The following is a 27807-nucleotide window of genomic DNA, read 5'->3' on the forward strand; positions in this document are numbered from 1 at the left end:
GCTTATGTTTATTTATATCCTGCCTTCCTCCCAGTACAGGGACTCAAGGCACACAATAAACCCAGTAGAAGGCTGGCCCAGTACCATCAGGGGCTGGCCTGAAGAAGGAGGCTCCTCCCTCCCTAACTGTCATCTTTCGGCCTCTGAGGGAGAGAGAAGGCTGGCCCAGTTCCATCAGGGGCTAGCCTGAAGAAGAAGAGCCCTCCCTCCGGTCCATTTCTCAGGTGCCCCCTGAGGGAGAGAGAAGGCTGGGCCAGTACCATCAGGGGCTAGCCTGAAGAAGAAGGCTCCTCCCTCCCTAACTGTCATCTTTCGGCCTCTGAGGGAGAGAGAAGGCTGGCCCAGTTCCATCAGGGGCTAGCCTGAAGAAGAAGAGCCCTCCCTCCGGTCCATCTGCCTTGGTCCAGGCCTCAGAGGGAGAGAAGAATGCTGGACCTGATTCCCTCCCCCCCTCACCATTCCCTTCTCCTTTTGTGTCGTGTCTTTTAGATTGTAAGCCTGTGGGCAGGGAACTGTCTGTTATCCCCTCTATTGTAAACCGCTCGGATTCCCAGTGATTGGGCGGTATATAAATAAAACCTATTATTATTATTATTAGAACACAATAATATTACAATTGAGAAACTGTGTCTTTAAAAGCCAAAGTAACAAGATACAAGCTTAGCTGTGGATCATCAGGAGTGGATTTTAAGAAGGCTTCTTTTTCTGTGTACAGGCATGTTGTTGTTGTGTGCCTTCAAGTCATTTCTGAGTTTTGGTGACTCTAAGGCAAACCTATCACAGGATTTTCTTGGTAGAATTTGTTCAGAGGGGATTTGCCTTTGCCTTTCTCTGAGGCTGAGAAAGTGTGACTTGCCCAAGAACACCCAGTGGGTTTTCATGGCTGAACAATGATTTGAACCCTGGTTTCCTGGAGTCCTAGTCCAGTATTAAAACCACTGTACCATGCTGGCATGTCCCACCTTATAAAGCCCATTAGGAACTGCAAGATGGAAGCTTTTTTTCTTGGGATGTTAGTTTCATAGACTCATAGAATCATAGAGTTGGAAGAGACCACACGGGCCATCCAGTCCAACCCCATTCTGCCATGCAGAAAATCCAAATCAAAGCATGGCCATCTAGCCTCTGCTTAAAGACCTCCAAGGAAGGAAACTCCACTCTGAGGGAGTGTGGTCCACTGTCGAACAGCCCTTACTGTCAGGAAGTTCTTCCTAATGTTGAGGTGGAATCTCTTTTCCTGTAGCTTGCATCCATTGTTCTGGGTCCTGTTCTCTGGAGCAGCAGAAAACAAGCTTGCTCCCTCCTCAATATGACATCCTTTCAAATATTTAAACAGGGCTATCATATCACCTCTTAACCTTCTCTTCTCCAGGCTAAACATCCCCAGCTCCCTGAGTTTGCAGAGTGCCTTCCCGCTGTTTTTGGCAAAGGAGTTTGGCATTCATCTCTCTGAAATAGCAGCTGCCCAGCGGTCCTCTTGTTTTGCTGACCTAGTTCTGCCAAATGTAGAATGAAGTCTAGCAGGAAGTTAGAGCAGATGAGGCTAGGGTCAGGGATACTTTTCCATTTCAGTGTTTATAATAGTTAAAACAGTGATTCAGATACTATTTACATCTTCCTTTTTTCAAACTTGCACTATAGGAATATCATTTGCTGAGTCGTGCTGCCTTTATACTGTCCCAAGCAAAAGGTACACATGATTCTTGAGAGAGTTACCTGAACATCATATATTTCCAAAAGCGCTCTTTCTTTTCTCAGTGCTGTTTATGTAACCATAATGGCACTGCTCATGCAGAAGAGGAAGGTAACAACAGAATATCTAAAAAACCAAAACCAGGAGAAGGGCCCACAAACAGTACCATAAGGAGTGAATGTGCTCATTGAATGCTTTATACTGAGTAATTTCAGCAGGAAGGACAGGGAGGTGGAATGGAGCAGCTGTGATCTAACACAAGAGAGGACCAACTCAACACTGCAACCCTTCCTTGTTAATCCCATTCATAATGATTAATTTATATCTTCCCAAATACTAGAATAGAAACATTGCAGTATGAGAGATTTCAAATTATTTCAAATCAGACGCAAATGTCTATAATTAAAATATATTTATACCAATCTTTTGAGGAGAGAGAAACATAAAAGCACTGTTTAGGGCAAGTGTCTTTTGGAGCAAGGCTGTTTTTGAGGTGTCCACTTCCCTGTCATTTTTTTAAAAAAAACTCAGAATGTTTCTCTGATGCCCATTGGGATTACTTCCTTTTTTAAAAGGGCCTCTCCTTGGTCTAAAAATGCTCAGGTATTTATTTTATTCTTTAAAAACCAAATATGTTTCCACCACATCCTCAAAATATGTGGAAGTGGATTTTGAATAAATTTGTTTGACATGTTAAGAAAAAAAGGGGTGGAGGTTGTGGTTCTTTGAGGTCAAACTAACAATAGGTATGGTCTCTGAATCTTGGATAGTTGCCCATCTATGCATGATTCCAAAGTGCTGTTGATTGTTGGCCATTGTTGGTGTTCTCCTGCATGTGGGAAAGTGAGGAAAAGAGATGGTGTAAAGCTCCTATTCTTGTGGCTTTATGGGGCAGTATGATCCTAGTGTTTGTGTAGGCACACGTATGCCTTTAAAGTCACCTACTGACTTACCATGACCCCATGAACTTTCATAGAGTTTTCTTAGGCAAGGACTACTCAAAAGTAGTTTTGCCATTTTCTTTCTCTAAACTATAGCCTATAGCACTTTGACGATCTCCTATTCAAGTACAGTGAGGACTTTCCAGATCCCTCCACGTAAGGCAAATAGCCCCATTGAAAATAATGGGGCTTGTGCATGATGTGTGGTGCGGTGCACACACCATGGACATGCACACCATTGAAACCTCCATCGTATGGCTTTCAGCATAAGCTGAAAGCCATGTAAAAGGCGCCCGCGTATGACGCGGACGTACTGTACTAACCAGGACTGACTCTGCTTAGCTTCCAAGGTCATACTTGGCAAAATAGTTGAAATCAGATTAATTTGGGATAGTATAGTTGATGACACCTCCTTCCATCAGCATCTGAGGGCCTTTGCACACTCAGCAGGCTAGGAGGCAATGATTAGAAAAACTCTGTAGTATTCATGTCATGTTGAAGATACAGAGAGTGCATCCTCTTTTGGTAGGAAAGGGTCTCAAGACACAAACTAGAGTGTTCCTTGCAAGGGGATATAGGACTGATTTATTTACTTTTATTAAGCTTCATCTTGTTACGCATTTCCACTAGATTTTGAGGTGATGGTAGGAAGAACTAAATGTCTGCATCTGGATTGTAAAAATTCCAGTGAACAGTACCAAAGAAATGGGGTGGTTATTTGAATGAGGAGGAGGAAAGCAATGGCAACCCCCTCTGAACAAAACTTGTCAAGAAAACCCTATGATTGGTTTGCCTTAGGTTTGCCATAGGTTAGGAATAACTTGAAGGCACATACTAACAACAAATTCAAGTCTTTAGCTTCTGTGTACTCACTGTTGTGTTCCCCCTTTCTCCTCTCCTGCCCTACCTGTTATTCCCTTCCCCTTCCTAAGATAAACTGTGGACCTGAAGCAGTGCTCTGGATCTGAGAAGGTGTGAAGAGCACTTGTAAAATCTGTTCAAGTTTTTTGAGTCTCTGGTTTCAACCAGATTTATATATGTTTTTGTTTTATTCACTTATATGTATATGTGACTAATGTTACCAATGTCTTACTAGTAAATGTTGACAAATGATAATTTTTATTTCAGCTGATGTTGCTCAGCAGTTTCAGTACGCAGTTCGAGTCATTGGAAGTAATTTTGCACCTACTGTTGAAAGAGATGAATTTCTTGTAGCTGAAAAAATAAAAAAAGAACGTAAGTTTCTTATTTTTAACAATATGACAATCGAAGCTTTTTATGCAGTTTATAGTGCTAGCTGACTTTTGCAGTGATTTGCTCAGTATGACCGAGCAGACCCGCTTTGGACAAAATATCACCTAGTTTCACAATATACTGTGTACTGTAATTTTATCTACTGTATTTTGTAATATGAATCCTTGTAATACAGAGAAGAGGCAAGGGGAGATAATGGCCAAGACACAATAATGTACTGAACTGGACTTTCTTTTCTTCTTCCTCGTTTGTTATTTCTCTCTGACAAGAACAAAGGGTTTGTTGTCAGTTGTACATGAGAGCTGTGTGCAGACACATTTATAACACTAACACACACACACACATACACAGACACAAAGTCAGGCACATCTAGATTTTTAAAATATTCTTTCCCTACAGTTTTTTGGCTGTCGTCTTATCATTTTTGCAACAAGGGCTTGTGACCTTCATTTGACAGGTACCAAAATGGAGTCCTTTGTGTAAACTGGAAAAAGACATGTGCAGTATGGTGAAAGTTTCAATTCAGAAAGTGTACAGTTGATTTACATTAGAACTGGCTTCTAGAAACTATAGGTTTTAGTAGACATCAGGTTTTGTAATGTTTTGAGTTCATTCTCTTAACATAATCTCTTTTAGTGAAAAAAATTAGATATGAAATTTTTTAAAAAAATTCTGACATTTTCTACAGATTGATTAGCCCTTATCCGAAATGCTTGGCATCAGAAATGTTTTGTATTTCAATCTTTTTCACAGTTTGGCACTCCTGTATTTGCATATACATAATGCACAACACAAATAGCATAGTATTAACTCTGTTTGTGAAGCTGGAGAGACTGAGGAAATGGGAAATGGTAGGAATCTAAGCGTAGCGCTTAACACAAATCCATGCTTTCCACCATTTCACAGACCATTGTGACTCTCCAGCCTCCTACATCTCTGCAGCTTCATGTTTCGTTCATTCTCTACTAGTGCTATGTATGAGACGCAGGGCTGGAGACAGACTGAGGATCTGAGAAACAAACGAAAAGGAACCCTGCTACTGCTTTTGCCTCAAAGGTGGAAGGGCGTGACTGGCAGCAGAAAGTTTCAGGGTTTAAGGTTTTTTGGATTTCTTGATTAGGGATGCTCAAACTGTACTGTTAAAGGAAAAGTAATTAAGGGTGATATGTTTCACTCTTGTTTGTGGATGCAGACTTAGGACCATTTGTAATTTTCTGCTGGAATAGACCTATTAAACTAATGTGATTGACACAAGTCCATTTGGTACTTGATTCATTGGGCCTATTCTAGTTTATGGTTTTTTTTAAGAATAAGACATATTCCCATTCACTGATCATAGTCATGAAATTATCTAATCATACTACAGTCTGCTTTTTAGGTTTTGTAAAACATATTTGAAAGTCATTAAATGATGGTCCTCCTGATTAGCCCTTCCTCTTCTTAGAAGTCTGTTGCTGTGCATGTTTACTAAAAAAACAAACAAAGTCATACTGGGCTTATTTTCTTGTAAACATGGATAGGATTGACTGTTAAACCCACTGAAAAACCCATGGATGGAAACATGTTTGATATGCAGCTTGGAAGGATTAGTGCCTTGGGTGCTGGCTCCCAGAATTCCCTATGTGCCATGACTATAGTGGCAGGTGTGATTTTGGCAACTCCAATTAAAAAAATAAATTTTATATTTTATTTTATCATTTAATATTATCGCCATATATAACAATATATAATCATTTCTCATTGCTCAAAATTGCACATAAACAGCTATTTGAACATCCAGAATCAATCTGTGGTTGTAATACTTATTTGTACTTGAAAGTTTTTTTATATGAACCCTTGGAGATATTTTTCAGAACTGCAGCAAGATCAGCCAAAGCAATCAGGAATTTATCAGCAACAGAAAGCTTAGTATTGCCTCCAACCCTGACATATACTATAAATGCTGCCTTCAGACTCTGACTTCTTACAGGAGAGGTTAGTTCGGATTCTGAACATAACACTAAGCTTTCTTTTGTTAGTCTGTCCTTGGTTACTTTAACTGCTCTTGCTTTCAGTAGGAGCCAAGTGAAAGGAATCATGCAGTATGCATTAGCACAATTGCTCAAATTCTGGTAGCCCAAATTCTAAGTAATCCTTGCTTATTCTTTTCTCAAAGATAGCTTATAATAAGATAGCCTATAATAAATACACACCTTAGTTGTGCAGAAGGACCTTGGTTCTTGTGTGTGTGTTTGTCGTATCACATTTTTTCTATATAAAAGTGAAGTTCCTAGGAAATTAATTTGTGTGACATAGGGAGCTGATAGGTAGTTAACTTGCAGACATGGTGGTTGCGGTCATGGCACAACAAATGAGGGAATCCATGGGAACTCTAGTTTATAGATTAGGAGCACGATGCTGGTGCTTGCAACAGAGATGGCTAAACGTACATGTTCTGCCCAGTTGGGCAAAATCTGGGCACTCTGTACTTCCCAGGGATCCCACTATGGCCTCTCCAGCCCCTCAGCCCTACCCCCAGGGTTCCAAATAGTCAGTTGTATTCCTCAAGTGGGTTGACTGTTTTGCCACATTTCCTCCATCTGGCCTATTTTAGTCCCCCATGGATCTTTTTAAAAAAACAAATAACAGAAAATGGCAAAAATGGAGCAAAACACCTTAGAGGGCGCAATCGGCCATTTTAGACAAAAGAAATTGAGAATGTACATGGCAGAGTTCAGGAGGGATTGGAGGGGTGTGTGGAGCACTCTCCTCACCATTGCAAAGTGCTGCATAGTAGTATTGTTACTTTACAGCAAGGGAGGAACTGGGGACTTTGAAATTAAATTTTGTAGTGATAGAACAAGTACTAATACCATTTGCTTTCTAAGAACTCATAGAATAAAATTCAGTAATATTTGGTTTAAATGTTACTATTATACATAACAGACTTACATTAACCTAATAAGTCTCTCTCTCTCATTAGTTGTGCGGCAAGGAAGGGAAGAAAGTGCTGCTGTATTTTCAGAGCTATACAGAAAACTACACTCACAGGTACAGGAATGAATTTTGTATAAGCTCAGTGACTTGTTGTTTGATGTGTTGTGACTACCACTAGTGTAGTTTATTTACCATTTGGTTTTTAGAAATGCTTTTTGTATGCTTTAGTTCCAGTCTCCTGTCCTGCAAAATTGTAACACACACACACACACACAGTTTTTGTTTTAAATGACTCTTTATGGAAAGGACACAGATCAGCAGAAAAGTGTTTTACTTTTTATGTTAAACTTACCTCACCGCTATCTATTTTTAAGATAATGCATATTGATTTATTGATGAAGCATTCTTTTGTCCTCTTAAGTGATCTTGGCTGTTCCTGTTTTGTACTTGAAGTCTAAGGTTGTGGAAACACACTTGTTAATCGAAAGAATACAAGTGGGTTTTGAGGGTGAAGTTCCACAAAGTTCATACATTCACATATTGCAGAAAAACAAATTATTTCTTGGCACTGTAATCTTGCCCCCTCTTTCAGTGCTGAAGTAAGTTCAATAACTTTCAGACTTCAAAGAGCACTAGAATAGCTCCTTAAATACCACAGTGCATAAATTGGTAGCGAGCCCTGGTGTGGTAAATCTGTCAGTCTTTTTGTTAAGCTGCAAATCATTTTTTCCTCATATACTACAGATGTTAGTAGATGAAATAGTACCTTTGGACTGATGAGACTTTAAGGAACCTAGGACTGTACTCTTCAGAATATGCATGGAGCAAGTAGGAATCATCCATTCCTTTGTAGCGATACGTAATTATGTGGCTATGATGGGTTAGTCACTGAAAAAGCACAATGAAGGCAGCCCACCTAACCTACATGAGTTCTACAGGCACAGCAGGGGCAAACAGGTCATTAATGGGAGACAAAGAATTTAAGAGGCAGGCTTGGTATTTTCCTTTAGGAAAAGCGGGAAAACGACATAAAGGGAGTCCCGTAAACAAAAAAGAGGTAAATAACAACAGACCTGCTAATATTACTACCCATTTTGAACCATGTGGACCTGCAACTCTTTGCTTTGCACTATGAAGCTGGCTGAGAAATTGCTTTCTAAAATTCATTTCCAAACCATGGTATTGTTTCTCATATTCTTATGTTTTTTTTATAAGGGCATTTTGAAAAACAGATGGTCAATCCTCTACCTCCTGCTCAGCCTCAGTGAAGATCCACGTAAGCAGTCAAACAAGGTAAATAATATTGTGGGTGGAATTCTTCCAGGCCAGTGTGATGGTGTAAAAATCATTGCTTATATGGATGCACTTTCTGGGAGATCATTTAAGTAAGTGCAGTACAGCCAAACATTCCGCACAGAGACACACAGCCCTCTTTCTCACTTCTGATGTGGTGGGTGGGGAACTATTTGATTGTTGCACAGTGGGCAAGTTCATGGCATCTATTGTGCATCTGGCTGTGCAACTGTAGGATCCAGCATAATGGTGCTGGCTGGTATTTATGATGCACTGAAAGCATGAGGGGTCTTGGTCAGTGTTTGTTTAAAATATCGTTATAATCAGTGATTTCAAGATAGTTCTTAAAACTAGTTAGAACAAACCTAAATATTGACAGAGCAACCAGCAGACAAAAGTGAAATTAAACGTTAAAAAATTTAAAATGCTTAAGATAATGAAAACGTTTTTTAAATGGCAAGGTAAATAAATCATCAAATTTGTCACCAGGCATCCCCAGGCAGTGTGCTGTAGTGGTTTAAGCATTGGACTATGACCCTGGAGGCCAGGGTTCGAATTCCTGCTTGGCCACAGAAACCACTGGGTGACCTTGTGTAAATCCCATTTTATCAGCCTCAGAGGAAGGCAAAGGCACCCCCCCCCCCCGAACAAATCTTGCCAAGTAAATCCCATCATTGCAGGGTTGCCATAAGGCAGAAACAAGTTGAACAATCCCCAAAGAGGGCATTCTAGAAAAGCGATCTAATGATCTAAGCTTACAGGTAGATTTCTGGAGACAGCGCTTTCTCATTGTTCCAACATACAGTGCAGAGATATGGGGGATTTTCATGTATTCAAGAACGGATTCAGTGCTCTCTCAAGCTGAAACTAATAATTGTATTTAAGTTTTAATCTGCTCTGTAGTTGGAAGCTTGGGAGTTAATTCATATGCCAGGTATTAGTAAGATTTGGCATATTCCCTTGTATGTGCCTGTTCAGGCCCTAAGGTCATCAGGAGAGGCCCTTCTCTCGGTCCCATCAACTTCACAGGCCTGGTTGGTGGTGAAGCAAGAGAAGGCCTTCTGAATGGCTGCCCCTAGATTGTGGAACTCCCTAGAGAGGCCACAACAACCCCCAGTTTTCTATCCTTCTGTAGGCAAGTAAAATCTTTTTTTATTTTACAGGTTTTTAATACGGAAAGATTTGAAAGAACAAGCTAGGGAGTGCTGTATTGTTATAAAATGTATTGTTTCAATAGCTTTTTAAATCTTTTTAATTGCACTTTATTCTTTTAAATAGAGATTTGAAGTGTTTTAATATTGTGACTATAATTCTATTTTAATTTTAATGTTTTGTATGTTTTTAACTGTATTGCTCTTTTAAACTGTAATCCATCTTGAATCCCAATTCTGGGATGAAGGCAGGATACAGTTAACAACAACAACAATAATGGTGGTGGTGGTGGTGATGATGATGATGATGAAGATATGTGTATACTGTGTTTTATTAATTTTAAATAGTTGCAGATACATGGTAAGTAAAATGCAGTGGGAGAGAAAGTTTAGCTTATTTAATTGGTAGAGATATGGTTTTTAAACCTTTTTTTCCCCTTCACTGTCAAGGTTTCAAGTTTTGCTACACTGTTTGCTCAAGCACTGCCGCGGGATGCTCACTCGACTCCCTATTACTATGCCAGACCTCAGAGCCTTCCTCTGAATTACCAGGACCGGAATGCCCAGTCTGGCCAGAATTCTGGCAGTATGGGAAGCAGTGGGATCAGCAGCCTAGGCATGTATGCTCCGAATGGGCCCACACCAACTCCACAGTCATTTCTCCCAGGGTAAATGAAACTTGCTCATCTTGCAGTTAACTGTTCAGAGAGATTTGCTTCAATAAATAGCAACTGAAGTAACAGTGAAAACTTGCTATACAAAGAATTCTATCTAAATAGAATGCAGCTGTCATCACAGCATGGAACCATAAGCTAATTTGATATAATTATTTTAAGTTTGTTATATTCTGTTCTTCTACTCCTTTAGTGGTGTACATGAAAACAAGGAAATCAGTAAGGCAATAAAAAAGAGGAAACAGCAGTACAGCAAAAAATTTTCAGCAGGCTTTACAAACAAATTAGAATAATTTAAAAGGAAGGTAAACAAAAAGATCTGTGCTTGGAAACCTTAAAGGAGGTGCCAGATGAGCCTTTGTGGAGAGAACATCCCATAGATACGGCATCACTACTGAGAAGGCCCTTTGCCATTTCCTCCTGCCAAAATGCCAAAAGCAAGGGAATATGGTAGAGGGCCTCAGAGATTATTTGACATATGAGTGGATTTGGAACAGAGTAGAGTGTCCTTTAGAGTTGTTAGTAATCTTCTACTTACATGCTTAAAGCCACATAATGCTAGAGAAAACACTTGACTGTAAGCATACTTAACTGGGAAATAAGTCCCAATAAATTGAGTGAATCCCATTGATGTCTTGCACAGATCTATATAGGAATGTACAGTATCTTTGTCACATCAAAATTTGTGGGAAAGAGCCATTATTTCCCATGAGTGGAGTTCTTTTCACAGGTAGTTTGGATCCAAACCCCTACTCTTTCTCTGATGGACCACACTGGATTTGTTTTCAAAAAGAACATAAGAGACACTTATCTAGCTTTATAAAAGCTTGTGCAGAACCTTGGGATCTAAAGTATATCTTGGTCAGAAATGGAAAAAATCAAATTCTTAGATGTATTTAAAGAAAATGGGCAACTATTTGTTTTTGTAACCACATCTACATTTTCATAACAAATCATATTTTATCAGCTTGTTACATTCTTTTTAGAGTAGCGGCCAATACAGGCCTCAAGCAGATGGGGAAAAGGAGTGGATAAAGGCTGCTCCTGCCCTGATTGCTGCAGGACCATGGCAACTGCAGGCACCCAGCTCTGATCTGGACTGCTGCTGTGATCCTGAACCAGGCCAGCAGAAGGAGCGGATCTTGTCCGCTCCTTTTTGGCCTGGTTCTTCCACAAAGACACAGCCTTGGCGGGGCTTCCGGCCGTGTTCAGGGTGTGCGTCATCTAAAGGCTACGCCCAAACATGGCCGGAAATCACATCATTTGGCCCATCTGTTTTGGGCTGCAGTTGTATTTCTTTTCAGTACGTTTTATGAGTTTAAGTGCTGTTAACTTGTTATGGCTAAGGAGTGGAAAGCATAAGTGGTTTATAATTATTAGTTACTATTTTATCACTCTTTTATATTCTAGCTTTCTTCAATAGTGCTCAAATTGAGACTATATGTTAACCCGGAAGTACTGAATAAATAAGAGAGAACACTTGTAAAGCAGTTGTTTCCTAGCATGATGGTTCTAACAAAAATGAAAAGCAGTCATCATATAAGGCATAGCACCTCCTCTTGGTTATGGGATCAGGTTGTTAGAATATCAAAATAGTGACTTCCTTGGCTCCTAGACCAGCAATTCCTCAGCATCAGGTTATAAGATTTTGCTGGAGTTCATACATCAATTCCGTAAATATATTATTTCTAATCTTTCACCATTTTTTCAGTTCCATGGAATTAAATAAGAAAATTAATGACTTTCCTATTTGTTTTTCCCCTTCAGTGCCTCACTGTGGCAGTACAGACACATTGCCACCTGTAGGTTTCTTTTACAGGAATGGAGGAAGCCCGACTTTTCTGGAATTCTTTAGAGCTTAAAGTAACAGTATTTAAAGATACATGTTTCATGGTTAAACTCAGCTGTTTCTGGCCATCACCTTTCAGACCCAGGATTTACTAAGAGCCTATGGAGATATCTTTGTTTTGTTTAGGAATGACATTTTGGGGTATCCACCCCAGAGGTGACATTACCACTTTAGAGAGAGGGATCTAATTCCTATTTTCTTTCTTTTTAAAATTATCTTTATTAAGTTTTTCCTGAAAAAAACATAAAATCAACATTTCAAATACAAATACATATACAAACATCATAAAATATACCAGTACATACTATATATACACACACACACACACACACACACACACAAACTAAGACTAATTCCTATTTTCTGAGATGGTTAGGGAAATATAGGGCTTGTACAGACAGGCCAAAATAAAGCTTCTTTGGGTCTCTTTGGAAGTATGCTCTTTAAATGATACATGCATCCCAAGAGGTTGGAAGCCGTGCCAAAGCCACATTCCAAGCCTAAGGAGTGGGGTGCAGCTTTGGCACAACGTCTGGCCTCTTAAGATGCATACATCATTTAAACAACATACCTCCAAAGAGACCCGAAGCAGCTTTTTATTTTGTCCAGTCTGTTTGGGCCCATAGTCCTGTGCTTCTGTTCCTGAGTTGTTGAGCTCCCTTCTGAGATCCAGGAGGTCAGATGCAGGGACAGGGCCAAAAATGGTACTATATTAGGTATGTTTTAATAGTTCAAGGAAGCTTGGTTTGATGGATTTAGTCCTGACTAAATAGGGAAGGCTGTCCCAGATGACAGCAAGACAAAGACTCAACAAATGCAAATGAGAAATCTCCCAGCAGACAGTGAGCACTATCAAGCAGACATCAATCCTTTTTTGCAGACCCTCCACCCTGAGGCCTGCCATTAGCAACAAAAACAATATACATGCAAATTCACTCCTGCCTTCCCAGGTCACACATATATACCCAAGTCCTTTCCAGGCAAACATTCTCTGAAGATGCCAGCCACAGATGCTGGCGAAACGTCAGGAAGAAACTTTTCTGGAACATGGCCACATAGCCCGAAAAACCCACACAAAACTATCCCAGATGAGTTTGCATCCTATGGGAATTTACAGGAAGGGGGAAAACCTCTGTTTATGTAAGTGGGAATGCTTGATCTGTAATATAATTTTTAGAACTTGTTTTCTGATCGCAAAGATCACTAAAGACATTCTCATGAAAACATCAAGCTCTAAGGCTTCATTCTGGCAGATTTTGGCTTTCACCTTGTGTGTGGAGGTAGTCTCTCTGTCTCAGAAGGCATCCAAAATATCCATCTTTAAAGACAGTGATTTGCCGTATCATTTTTTTGCAACAAACAGGACACTGAAGGATGAGAGTCTGTTTATTCTGTGCTATGCTTAATATACTGTAGAAAATGTCTTCTGAGCTTTTTAATTTCTCATGGCTTGCCCCTAGAATTTAGGGGCTGATAACCCTGATCTTTATATACAGCAGTTATGGGCACTCTCATGAGTTGAGAAATGCTTTATTGTTATAATTGTGACACAAGTTGGCAGTTTTACCTCTTCTGATATTCTCAACTACTGTATAAGTTGACCTCATGTATAAGCCAAGGGCAGGTAGGGCAGGTTTTGGGGCCAAAATTATGGCTTTTTAAATGACCTGTGGATAAATTGAAGGTAAAACTTAGGGACATGTAACAAAGGATGTAAAACATGTAGCAAAATAAATTGATGCCAAAGAACTTCAAAATTCTATACCTGTTTGTACTCACCCTGCATTGATGAGAGAGTAGAGAGGGTTGGTGCTTCTTTTAGGTACTTCCAGGATGAACAGAAAGCTTGCCTTTTGCCTCTCTACTCAGAGAAAGGAGGTGACTATGAGTTTTTACAGTAATAAAAATTGATCTGTCATAAACAAGAAATTTAGTGGCTAATCATATTAATAGAGGCTTTTCTTTTCTTAGACAATCCTATCAACGTGCAGGAGTGGGCGATTGTCTTCGGCAACAGCTGGGGGCACGACTTGCTTGGACTTTAACAGCCGGCCAGCCTACTTTACAGAATTCTACCTCAAAAGGCCTTTCAACAACTGTTTCACGTAATCTGCCAAGGTCAAGGCGGGAAGGGGATATAAGTGGTGAGCAAAATGGCATTTCATTGACTATACCCTGCAACCTTTCATCACAGTGCTTGCTTCTGAATTACGTCAGGTCCCTGTTTAAACCAACATTGTCTGCTTTCAGTGGGAATAAATCCTGAAATCAGACTATTTCAGCTTTCAGCTTTTATTGGATGATAAAATATCCAAAGATTGACATAGGCAGAGCTCATTCAGATTGTTGACTTCAATTTTGTTTCTTCTAAAAAGACTTTAACTGTGCAGTGTTGTACATATTTATTTGGAAGCAAGTCTCTCCATGTTTAATGATGCTTACTCCCAGTTAACATGTTTCAGGTTGGAGTGTAATGGTGCTGGCTTGAGTTGAGGAGAGACAGTTTTGAGGAATCTCTTCCCATTGTGAATAGAAAAACAACTACAATTCAGCCATTTCCTATCAAAAGAACAAGAGGATAGCGAGAAGGACATGCAACAGGATGTCAGCTGTAGTTTGAGTCTGAAGTGTAGTAACGTAGGTTAATTTCTTTGATAGCTTATTGTAATTAACTTGTGTTTAAGGTATGCATTTGCAGACCAGTGGATGTGAATCCTAAGAAACAGAACGAATTTCACCTACAGTACCTAAGGGAGCTTTGAGCCTGTGTTCTTTAAATGTAGGGTAAACTGATTTTGTTTTGTTTTTTAACATTGAGGGGATTTTCAAAAGCTGATTTTGATAAATCATGTGAGTATGAGCTTTGAGGAAAATCAGAATTCCACTGGATTATCTTTGGATCCTGGTTGTTAGAGCCTTAGAAGAAATGGATAGAAAGGTAAAATTGAAAGTTATGAAAGCATCCCCCCTCTCCAATTGTGGGAGAAATGCCACACACCATATATACTCAACTACAAATCAACCTCATTTATAAGTCAAAACCAGATTTTGGAACCAAAATTATGGATTTTGATATGATTTGTGGATAAGTTGAGAGTAAAGTGTAGGGTCATGTAACAGAGGATCTAAAGAAAGAAGAAAAGGAAAGGAAAATGATGCCCAAGAACTTACAAAACCCAGCAGGCATAACTGTTTATGCTGACACTAAAGGCTGGATGAATGAGAGAGTAGTGGGGAGTCAGCGCTTCCAGGAGAGATTATATTCTTGACTTTCACCAGAGGATGGTTCCTTTTTTATATAAGAGTTAGTGAACAGTACTTACCCATGGATAAGTTGACTTGGATTTTTTGGGTCAATTTTTTTACTAAAATTTCTAGACTTATACATGAGCCCTGGTGGCGCAGTGGTTAAATGCCTGTTCTGCAGCCATTCACTCAAAACCACAAGGTTGTGAGTTCAAGACCAGCAAAAGGGCCCAAGCTCGACTCAGGCTTGCATCCTTCCGAGGTCGCTAAAATGAGTACCCAGACTGTTGGGGGCAAATTAGCTTACTTGCTAATTAGCTTACTTGCTGTTCACCGCTATGATCTTTGGAATAGCAGTATATAAATAAAACAAATTATTAAATTATTATTATGAGTATATACGTAAGTGCTGCTAAGAAATCAGTGTACTTTGAGACAGAAGCAAGTGGATTGCACCAATAATCTATTTATCACTGCCAAAGGGGGACATGGTTTACTGATTGCATGATTAAAATATGTATATCTTGCCTTGTATCATAAGAACCCAGGGCAATTTACAATAAAACAAATTAAAGAATGTAAAATGGGTTTAATTTTTTAAACCGTCTAAAAAGATATCAAACCATTAAAAATGTAAAATATGTAAAATATAAAAACATGTAATGTACAGATGTGAATAAAAGCTGTGTTTTAACTTGGCACCAGAAGTAAGCCACCATTGGGTCCCATTTGAGCATCCACAGCTGTGTTTCTACAGCAGAGAAGGTCCTTTCTTATGTCCACTCATAGTGTAGTTCTTTTGTTATGGGGATGGAGAGAAGGGCCCCTTCAATAGTCCTCAGTCCAGTTAATAATAATAATAATAATAATAATAATAATAATAATAATAAGTTTTATTTATAAACCGCTTTTCCGCAGTGATCAAAGCGGTGTACAGGTAAAAATTGCAATGACAGAGTAGATAATACAGAATAAAAATTGCAATACATAAATAAAATTTCAATAAAAACATTACAGTTATACAAATTAAAACCATTACATCAAATCCAGGCTAGCTGAGTGCAGTCGATAGTACAGTACATATAGGGGGGAGTCACATGATATCAAGGAACATCGGGGAAGGCTTGCCGAAACAAGAAGGTCTTGTGTCTCTTTTTAAAGAGATCCAGGGAGGTGGTGGAGCGGAGCTCATTGGGAAGGGTGTTCCAGATCCTAGGGGCTGAGATGGAAAAGGCCCTTTGTGAGGTTGACACATATCTCGCCATTGGGATCCTCAGCAAATTCTTCCCGGCTGACCTGAGTGTGCGGGGCAGATTATATGGGGAGAGGTGGTCCTCCAAGTAACCTGGGCCCAAGCCATTTAGGGCTTTATAGGTTATAACCAACACCTTGTATTGTGCCCGGAAGCGAACAGGCAGCCAATGGAGATCTTGCAAAACCGGTGTTATATGGTCAGCCCTGGAACATCCAGTGATCAACCTTGCTGCCATATTCTGCACTAGCTGAAGCTTCCGGGTTTGGTACAAGGGTTGCCCCATGTAGAGCGCATTACAGAAATCCAACCGAGAGGTTACCAGAGCATGTACCACTGTTTCAAGGTCCCCCCGGCCAAGTAGGGTCACAGCTGGCGTATCAGCCGAAGCTGGTAACAGGTGCTTCTGACTGTCACATCCACTTGAGAAGTCAACTGGAGCGACGAGTCCAAAAGCACCCCCAAACTGCAAACTGAATCTTTCAGGGGGAGTTTGACCCCATTCAGGACAGGTGGGCAAATTTCACCACCCGGACCGGGAGTGCCTATCACTAGTACTTCCGTTTTCTCCGGATTCAAACTGAGTTTGTTTTTCCTCATCCAGCCCATTACCGACTCCAAGCAGGCATTTAGAGGAGAGATGCCATCCCTAGTCACTGCATCAGTCGGAGACACGGAGAAACATATTTAGGTGTCATCATTGTACTGATAACACCACGCCCCGTGTCTCCGGATGATCTCTCCCAGCGGTTTCATGTAAATGTTGAATAGCATGGGGGACAGAATAGCTCCTTGAGGGACACCAGATGTAAGTTCCCTCTTATTGGAGCAAACGCCCCCCCAGCTGCACCATCTGGAATCTACCCAAGAGGTAGGAACGGAACCACTGGAGCGCAGTGCCTCCGATACCTAACTCTCTCAGGCGTTCCAGAAGGATACCATGGTCAGTGGTATCGAAAGCCGCTGAGATGTCCAAAAGCACTAACGGGTCACGCTTCTCCTGTCCATGCCCAGACGGAGATCATCGACTAAGGCGACCATGGCAGTCTCAACTCCATAGCCTGCCTGGAAGCTGGTTTGAAATGGGTCTAGAAAATCTGTTTCTTCCAAGATCCCCCTGAAGGTGGAATGCAACTGCTCTCTCGATCACCTTCCCCAGAAAAGGCAGCAGTGACACAGGCCGATAGTTATTCCGAATCAGGGGGTCCAGGGAGGGCTTTTTTAGCAGAGGTTTTACTACTGCTGATTTTAAGTCCTTGTTGCATCCAGTCAGTTTTCTTTTGACCTCTTAGCGTGTCTTGGTTTCCATTTAAGTTTTAGAAGTTTTGTCCTTATTTACTGTAACGTGAGTTGTTATACACTTAGGGTATTTTTCCTCAAATCAAATCTTGTAATGACAGCTCAATCACTACAAGCCAGTGCTGAATTATTAGTTGTCTAGTTCAGTAATCTCTCAGATCTATTCCCGCGTTCCCAACTTAGTTCCCGTCAGGTTGTTAAGAGTCAGATTCAATTTTGCTCACTCAAAGTCAGATAATTAAGGTCAGTCAATCAAAGTCAGATGCGTTATATTTGATCAACATTGTACACCCCTTTCTTTCTTCCTATTAATCTCAAAAAGTTGCAGGTTCCAGTTGTTGTAATGAAATTCAATATTCGCCTCTTAATTAATATACTGGGACAATGTCTTTTATAATTGGTCTAAGTAACAACACTTTCTGCTTTGGTTGATTCAGTTGGATAGTGGGTTCTCCTTTAACACATACTGCTGGCAATTTTGTAATCAAACCTTATAGGTGAAAAGGGTAACGAACAAAAGTCTCTTCCAAGCTATATTCATAATAAAGTCTCCTGTTTTGCCAAGGTTGAGTTTATCTTCAGCTTGCTGCGCCGGTACTCCTCTAACATTTATAAAAAATAAATTGAATATAGCTAGATATAATCAAAAGAGACGCGCCTGCTGAGCAGGGAAAAATTCAACAACAGTTCTGTGACAAGCCGGTCAGCAGCAAGCAAACATAAAAAATCTCGTACTTTCCTGGCTTGACTCAGCACAGCCTCAAGCTCGTTTCAGGCCTTTGAGAGACAAAATAACCTAATGGGTTGCCTTTAGCTCTGCGGGCAGCCCCAAGTAAATGTGTAGCGTATATACCAACTGGTTTTTGGGGTTTCACAACAGGGAATTCTTGCAAAGAAAAAGGTTGCTGGTCCGAGGTTGGAAGTCTGATTGACTAAACTTACAACGCGTCGGCTGGCTTCGGCTTTCGCATGAGACCACTACTCTCTCCTGCCAGACGGGCTCCCCACGACAAAAGGAGAGGGGGTGGGCTCTCTAGCCCCCTTCAGACACCTCACACCCTAGTGCTGCACACAGACCCCCCACCCGGCTTGGGTATTCTCCTGGTTTACTAAACAGAATGGCAAGTCGAATACCTAAAATGAATCCCGCAGAAAGGAGTTGGAGACGGAGCCTAACCCTTCGCCTCCGAGTTACCTCGACCTAGCAACCGGAAGTTCCACATGTGTTCTTTGGGAAAGACAGATGGTTGGAAAGGCGTGAAAAAGGTTAAATGTACAACAGGTTTACAGGCACTGTAACTACTTCAAAATAGGCTCCACGGGCTCCACGGTTGTGTTTCCCATGGACAGTAATTAAAAAAGCCAGTTATGAAAGAAAAAACCTATAAAGCGCTAATTTGGGCTCAGGGTTCCAGCTATGGGCATATTCCCTTGTATGTGCCTGTTCAGGCCCTAAGGTCCATCAGGGAGGAGCCGTCTCCTCGGTCCCAATCAACTTCACAGGCCTGGTTGGTGGTGAAGCAAGAGAAGGCCCCGCTGAATGGCTGCCCCTAGATTGTGGAAACGCCCTAAGAGGCCACAACAACCCCCAGTTTCTATTCTCCTTCTGTAGGCAAAGTAAAATCTTTTTTTATTTTACAGGTTTTAATATACGGAAAGATGTGAAAGAACAAGCTGGGAGTGCTGTATTGTTATAAAATGGTATTGTTTCAATAGCTTTTTAAATCTTTTTAATTAGCACTTTAGTATTCTTAAATAGAGATTTGAAGTGTTTTAATATGTGACTATAATTCTATTTTAAAAGTTTTAATGTTTTGTATGTTTTTAACTGTATTGCTCTTTTAAAACTGTAATCCATCTGAGAGTCCCCAATTCTGGGATGAAGGCAGGATACAGTTAACAACAACAACAATAATGGGTGGTGGGGGTGGTGGTGGTGATGATGATGATGAGAGAGTATGTGGTATACTGTGTTTTTATTAATTTTAAATAGTTGCAGATACATGGTAAGTAAAATGCAGTGGGAGAGAAAAGTTTAGCTTTTTAATTGGTAGAGATACTGGTTTTTAACCTTTTTTTCCCCTTCACCCTGTCAAGGTTTCAAGTTTTGCTACAACTGTTTGCTCAAGCACTGCCACGGGATGCTCACGTCGACTCCCTATTACTATGCCAGACCTCAGAGCCTTCCTCTGATTACCAGGACCGGAAGGCCCAGTCTGCGCCAGAATTCGGCAGTATGGGAAGCAGTGGGATCAGCAGCCTAGGCATGTATGCTCCGAATGGGCCCACACCAACTCCACAGTCATGTCTCCCAGGGTAATGAAACTTGCTCATCTTGCAGTTAACTGTTCAGAGAGAGAGTTTGCTTCAATAAATAGCAACTGAACGTAACAGTGAAAACTTGCTATACAAAGAATGTCTATCTAAATAGAATGCAGCTGTCATCAACAGCATGGAACCATAAGTCTAATTTGGATATAATTATTTTAAGTTTGTTATCTTCTGTTCTTCTACGCCTTATAGTGGTGTACATGAAAACAAGGAAATCAGTAAGGCAATAAAAAAGAGGAAACAGCAGTACAGCAAATTTTCAGCAGGCTTTACAAACAAATTAGAAAATTAAAAGGAAGGTAACACAAAAGATCTGTGCTTGGAAAACCTTAAAGGAGGTGCCAGATGAGCCTTGTGTGGAGAGACACTCCATAGATACGGCAATCACTACTGAGAAGGCCCTTTGCCATTTCCTCCTGCCAAAATGCCAAAAGCAAGGGAATATGGTAGAGGCCTCAGAGATTATTTGACATATGAGTGGATTTGGAACAGAGTAGAGTGTCCTTTAGAAGTTGTTAGTAATCTTCTACTTACATGCTTAAGCCACATAATGCTAGAGAAAACACTTGACCGTAAGCATACTTAACTGGGAAATAAGTCCCAATAAATTGAGTGAATCCCATTGATGTCTTGCACAGATCTATAGAGGAATGTACAGTATCTTTCTCACATCAAAATTTGTGGGAAGGAACCATTATTTCCCATGAGTGGTAGTTCTTTTCACAGGTAGTTTGGATCCAAGACCCCTACTCTTCTCTCTGATGGGACCACACTGGATTTGTCTTTCAAAAAGAACATAAGAGGACACTGTATCTAGCTTTTATAAAAGCTTGTGCAGAACCTTGGATCTAAAGTATATCTTGGGTCAGAAATGGAAAAAATCAAATTCTTAGATGATTTAAAGAAAATGGGCAACTAATTTGTTTTGTTGTAACCACATCTCCATTTTCATAACAATCATATGTTATATCAGCTTGTTACATCTTCTTTTTAGAGTAGCGGCCAATACAGGCCTGAAGCAGATGGGGGAAAAGGAGTGGATAGAAGGCTGTCCTGCCCTGATGCTGCAGGACCATGGCAACTGCAGGCACCCAAGCTCTGATCTGGACTGCTGCTGTGATCCTGAACCAGCCAGCAAGGATCTTCCGCTCCTTTCCATGGTTCTTCCACAAGACACAGCCTTGGGGGGCTTCCGGCCGTGTTCAGGGTGTGCGTCATCTAAAGGCTACGCCCAAACATGGCCGGAAATCACATCATTTGGCCCAAATCTGTTTGGGGCTGCAGTGTATTTCTTTTCAGTACGTTTTAATGAGTTTTAAGTGCATGTTAACTTGTTATGGCTAAGAGTGGAAAGCATAAGTGGTTTATAATTATTAGTTACTACATTTTATCACTCTTTTAGATTCTAGCTTTCGTTCAATAGTGCTCAAATTAAGACTAATAGTTAACCGGAAGAACTGAATAAATAAGAGAGAACACTGTAAAGCAGTTGTTTCCTAGCATGAGGTTCAACACAAAAATGAAAAGCAGCATCATAAAGGCATAGCACCTCCTCTTGGTTATGGGATCAGGTTGTTAGAATATCAAAATAGTAGACTTCCTTGGCTCCTAGACCAGCAATTCCTCAGCATCAGGTTATAAAAGTTTGCTGGAGTTCATACATCAATTCCGTAAATATATTTCTAATCTCACACTTTCAATCTTCACCATCACCATTTTTTTCAGTTCCGGGAATTAAATAAGAAATTATAATGACTTTCCTATTGTTTTTTTCCCCTTCAGTGCCTCACTGTGGCAGTACAGACACATTTGCCACCTGGTAGTTTCTTTTACAGGAATGGAGGAAGCCCGACTTTTCTGGAATTCTTAGAGCTTAAAGTAAAGTAGTTAAAGATACAGGTTGTCATGGTTAAACTCGCTGTTCTGTCTGGCCACACTCTTCAGACCCAGGATTTAGCTAAGAGGGGCCTTTCTAGACGGCCCTTTGGGACGTCCGGAGGACGGCCCATTTTAAAAAAGGGGGCGTCGCTTTTAGACGCCCCTGGGCCTCGTAACGAGACTCCGTCCGTAACAAGATGGCGCCGAGCCGTTTTCTAACAATGGCCGGCGCCAGTCTTTAACGTATCGGACGCACAACGTCCAGACGCGTCGCGCCGCTGCTTGACGTAGCGACGCAGCCCACTGGCGCCGCGTCGATACGTACGGCAAACGTCGACGCAAAAAGAAGCTGCGCCATTTTGAGCTTCTTTTTTCGGTTCCGCGCGCGGAGGTCGGGCCGGTTGAAAGGCGCCGGCTCCCCCGACGGACACGTCTGGCGGTGCGGCGGCCAGACCGCAGCAAAGCGGCGGTCTGTAGACCCCGCCATCATGAGCCATATGTGCAGCTCCATAAAGAGTAATGGCATTGTTTAGTGGGAAGCGTTATTCTATCTCCTTACGTGTTATGTAAACCGCTAGTATGGGTGGAAGGGGGGATGTTTGGAATGAGATGGCAGATCCGTGAATTTTATAAGAACCCTGGTGTCTCGGTCTCGATTAGAAGGTGGAGGATGATCCTTTGTTTTGTTTAGGGAATGACATTTTGTGGAGTAGCCACCCTAGAGGTGACATTACCACTATTGAGAGAGATGAACTAATTTCTATTTTCGTTCTTTTTAAAATTATCTTTATTAAGTTTTTCCGTGAACAAAAACATAACCATTTCCAATACAAATACATAGTACAAAACATCAGAAAAATAACAGACCGTACATACACAATTATATAATATATAGTAAAACAGAACGAAGACCTAATTCCTATTTTTCGCTGAGATGGTTAGGGAAATAATAGGGCTTGAACACAGCAGGACACAAATAAAGGCGTCTTTTGGCGGGCTCTATGTGGAAGTAATGCTCGTTTAAATGAGTACATGCATCCCAAGAGGGTGGGAAGCCGTGCCAAAGCCACATGCTTTCAAGCCTAAGTAAGGTTGGGGTAGCAAGCGTTGGTACAAAACTTCTGGCGCTCATTAAGAATGCGTACATCATTAAACAACATACCTCCAAAGAGACCCGAAGCAGCTTTTTTTTGGCCAGTGCTGTTTGGCCACATAGTCCTGTGGCTTCTGTCCTGAGTTGTTGACTCCCTTCTGAGAGCCAGGAGGTCAGATGCAGGGACGGGCCAAAATGGTACTTATTAGGTATGTGGTAATAGTTCAAGGCAAGCGTGTTTGGTGGATTTAGTCGGACTAAATAGGGAAGGCTGTCCCAGATGACAGCAAGACAAAGACTCAACAAATGCAATGAGAAATCTCCCAGCAGACAGTGAGCCATCCAAGCAGAGCATCATCCTTTTTGGCAGACCCTCCACCCTGAGGCCTGCCATTAGCAACAAAAACAATATACATGGCAAATTCACTCCTGCCTTCCCAGGTCCACACAGATACCCAAAGTCCGTTCCAGGCAAACATTCTCTGAAGATGCCAGCCACAGATGCTGCGAAACGGCAGGAAGAACTTTCTGGAACATGGCCACATAGCCCGAAAAACCACACAAAACTATCCCAGATGAGTGTGCATCCTATGGGAATTTACAGGAAGGGGGAAAACCTCTGTTTATGTAAGTGGGAATGCTTGACTGTTAATAAATTTTTGAACTTGTTTTCTGATTGCAAAGATCACTAAAGACATTCGTCATGAAAACACAAGCTCTAGGCTTCATTCGGGCAGATTTTTGGCTTCACCTGGTGGTGGAGGTAGTCTCTCTGTCTCAGAAGGCAGCCAAAATATCCATCTTTTAAAGACAGTGATTTGCCGTATCATTTTTTTTGCAACAAACAGACACGAAGGATGAGAGTCTGTTTTAGTCTGTGCTACGCTTAATAGACTGTAGAAAAGGTCTTCTGAGCTTTTTAATTTCTCATGGCTTGCCCATAGAATTTAGGGCTGATACCCTGATCTTTATATACAGCAGTTTATGGGGCACTCTCAGGAGTTGAGAAATGCTTTAATTGTTATAATTGTGACACAAGTTTGGCAGTTTTAAAACCTCTGTCTGATATTCTCAACTAGAAGTTGACCTCATGTATAAGCCAAGGCAGGTTTTGGGGCCAAAAATGGCTTTTTAAATGACCTGTGGATAAATTGAAGGTAAAACTAGGACAATGTAACAAGTGATGTAAAACATGTAGCAAAATAAATTGATGCCAAAGACTTCAAATTCTATACCTGTTTTGTACTCACCCTGCATTGATAGAGAGTTAGAAGGGTTGGTGCTTCTTTTAGGTACTTCCAGATGAACAAAAGCTTGCCTTTTTGCCTCTCTACTCAGAGAAAGGGGTGACTATGAGATTTTTTTACAGTAATAAAAATTGATCTGTCATAACAAAAATTTAGTGCTAATCATATTATAGAAGGCTTTTCTTTTCTTAGACAAATCCTATCAACGGGCAGGAGTGGGCGATTGTCGTTCGGCAACAGCTGGGGGCACGACTTGCTTGGACTTTAACAGCCGGCCAGCCTACTTGACAGAATTCTACCTCAAAAGGCCTTTCAACAACAACGGTTTACGTAATCTGCCAAGGTCAAAGGCGGGAAGGGATATAAGTGGTGAGCAAAATGGCATTTCATTGACTATAACCCTGCAACCTTTCATCACAGTGCTTGCTCTTGAATTACTTCAGGGTCCTGTTTTAAAACCACATTGTCTGCTTTCAGTGGGAATAAATCCGAATACAGACTATTTCAGCTTTCACTTTTATTGGATATAAAATATCCAAAGATTGACATAGGCAGAGCTCATTCAGATTGTTGACTTCAATTTTGTTTCTTCTAAAAAGACTTTAACTGTGGCGTGTTGTACATATTTATTTGGAAGCAAGTCTCTCCATGTTTAGTGATGCTACACTCTCCCATTTACATGTTTCGGTTGGAGTGTAATGGTGCTGGCTTGAGTTGAGGAGAGACAGTTTTTGAAGGAATCTCTGTCCGATTGTGGAATAGAAAAACCACTGCAATTCAGCATTTCCTATCAAAAGAACAAGAGGATAGCGAGAAGGACATGCAACAGGATGTCGGCTGTAGTTTGAGCTGAAGTGGTAGTAACGTAGGTTAATTCTTTGATAGCTTTATTGTAATTAACTTGTGTTTAAGGTATGCATTTGCAGACCATGGATGTGAATCCTAAGAAACAGAACGAATTTCACCTACAGTACCTAAGGGAGCTTTGAGCCTGTGTTTTATAAATGTAGGGTAAACTGATTTTGGTTTTGTTTTTTAACATTGAGGGGTTTCAAAAGCTGATTTTGATAAATCAGTGAGTATGAGCTTGAGGAAAATCAGAATTCCACTGGATGATCTTTGGATCCTGGTTGTTAGAGCCTTAGAAGAAATGGATAGAAAGGTAAATTGAAAGTTATGAAAGCATCCCCCCTCCCCAATTGTGGGAGAAATGCCCACAACCAATATAACTCAACTACAAATCAACCTCATTTATAGTCAAAACCAGATTTTGGAACCAAAATTATGGATTTTGATATGATGTTGTGGATAAGTTGAGAGTAAAGTGTAGGGTCATGTAACAAAGGATCTAAAGAAAGAAGAAAAGGAAAGGAAAATGATGCCCAAGAACTTACAAAATCCAGCAGGCATAACTGTTTATGCTGACAACTAAAGGCTGGATGAATGAGAGAGTAGTGGGGAGTCAGTGTTCCAGGAGAGATTATATTCTTGACTTCACGCAGAGGATGGTTCCTTTTTTTATATAAGAGTTAGTGAACAGTACTTACCCATGGATAAGTTGACTTGGATTTTTTGGGTCAATTTTTTACTAAAATTTCTAAGACTTATACATGAGCCCTGGTGGCGCAGTGGTTAAATGCCTGTTCTGCAGTCATTCACATCAAACCACAAGGTTGCGAGTTCAAGACCAGCAAAAGGGCCCAAGCCGACTCAGGCTTGCATCCTCCGAGGTCGCTAAAATGAGTACACCCAGACTGTTGGGGGCAAATTAGCTTACTTGCAATTAGCTTACTTGCTGTTCACCGCTATGAATCTTTGGAATAGCAGTATAATAAATAAAACAAATTATTAAATTATTATTTATGAGTAATACGTAAGTGCGCTAAGAAATCAGTGTACTTTGAGACAGAAGCAAGTGATTGCACCAATAATCTATTATCACTGCCAAAGGGGGACATGGTTTACTGTTGCATGATTAAAAAATGTATATCTTGCCTTGTATCAATAAGAACCCAGGGCAATTTACAATAAACAAATTAAGAATGTAAAATGGGTTTAATTTTTTAAACCGTCTAAAAAGATATCAACCCTTAAAAATGTAAAATATGTAAAATATAAAAAATGTGAATACGATCTGAATAAAAGCTGTGTTTTAACTTGGCACCAGAAGTAAGCCACCATTGGGTCCCATTTGAGCACCACAGCTGATGTTTCTACAGCAGAGAAGGTCCTTTCTTATTCCACTCATAGTGTATTTCTTTTGTTATGGGGATGGGAGAAGGGCCCCTTCAATAGTCCTCAGTCCAGTTAATAATAATAATAATAATAATAATATAATAATAGAATAAGTTTTATTTAAAAACCCCAAACCCGCTTTTTCCGCAGTGATCAAGCGGTGTACAGGTAAAAATTGCAATGACAGAGTAGATAATACAGAATAAAAATTGCAATACATAAATAAAATTTCATAAAAAAATTACAGTTAACAAATTAAAACCATACATCAAATCCAGGCTAGCTGAGGTGCAGTCGATAGTACAGTACATATAGGGGGGAGTCACATGAATCAAGGAACATCGGGGAAGGCTTGCCGAAACAAGAAGGTTTGAGTCTCTTTTAAAGAGATCCCAGGGAGGTGGTGGAGCGGAGCTCATCGGGAAGGTGTTCCAGATCCTAGGGGCTGAGATGGAAAAGGCCCTTTGCGAGGTTGACACATATCTCGCCCATTGGGATCCTCAGCAAATTCTTCCCGGCTGACCTGAGTGTGCGGGGCGGATTATATGGGGAGAGGTGGTCCTCCAAGTAACCTGGGCCCAAGCCATTTAGGGCTTTATAGGTTATAACCAACACTTGTATTGTGCCCGGAAGCGAACAGGCAGCCAATGGAGATCTTGCAAAACCGGTGTTAGATATGGTCAGCCTGGAACATCCAGTGACCACCCTTGCTGCCATATTCTGCACTAGCTGAAGCTTCCGGGTTTGGTACAAGGGTTGCGCCCATGTAGAGCGCATTACAGAATCCAACCGAGAGGTTACCAGAGCATGTACCACGTTTCAGTTCCCCCCGGCCACAGTAGGGTCACAGCTGGCGTATCAGCCGAAGCGGTAACAGGTGCTTCTGACTGTCACATCCACTTGAGAAGTCAACTGGAGCGACGAGTCCAAAAGCACCCCCAAACTGCAAACTGAATCTTTCACAGGGGGAGTTTGACCCCATTCAGGACAGGTGGGCAAATTTCACACACCCGGACCGGGAGTGCCTATCACTAGTACTTCCGTTTTCTCCGGATTCAAACTGAGGTTGTTTTTCCTCATCCAGCCCAGTACCGACTCCAAGCAGGCATTTAGAGGAGAGATGCCATCCCTAGTCACTGCATCAGTCGGAGACATGGAGAAACATTTAGGTGTCATCAGTGTACTGAAACACCACGCCCCGTGTCTCCGGATGATCTCTCCCAGCGGTTTCATGTAAATGTTGAATAGCATGGGGGACAGAATAGCTCTTGAGGGACACCAGATGTAAGTTCCCTCTTATGGAGCAAACGCCCCCAGCTGCCCATCTGGAATCTACCCAAGAGGTAGGAACGGAACCACTGGAGCGCAGTGGCCTCCGATACCTAACTCTCTCAGGCGTTCCAGAAGGATACCATGGTCAGTGGTATCGAAAGCCGCTGAGATGGTCCAAAAGCA

At 41.0% G+C, this 27807-nt stretch overlaps 1 protein-coding gene across 1 annotated transcript in view; it reads left to right on the forward strand.

The window, feature by feature from the left end:
• The window catches only part of TUBGCP3 (tubulin gamma complex associated protein 3), a 103709-nt gene that overhangs the window by 8504 nt on the left and 67398 nt on the right, over positions 1–27807 (forward strand). The window contains exons 2-6 of the mRNA XM_042457700.1: positions 3763–3870; positions 6851–6918; positions 8020–8097; positions 9699–9916; positions 13743–13915. Coding sequence (XP_042313634.1) covers positions 3763–3870; positions 6851–6918; positions 8020–8097; positions 9699–9916; positions 13743–13915 — 645 coding nt within the window. The remainder of the gene's footprint in view (positions 1–3762; positions 3871–6850; positions 6919–8019; positions 8098–9698; positions 9917–13742; positions 13916–27807) is intronic.

This window comes from Sceloporus undulatus, chromosome 3, assembly GCF_019175285.1.
Source record: "Sceloporus undulatus isolate JIND9_A2432 ecotype Alabama chromosome 3, SceUnd_v1.1, whole genome shotgun sequence".
Lineage (NCBI taxonomy): Eukaryota > Metazoa > Chordata > Lepidosauria > Squamata > Phrynosomatidae > Sceloporus > Sceloporus undulatus.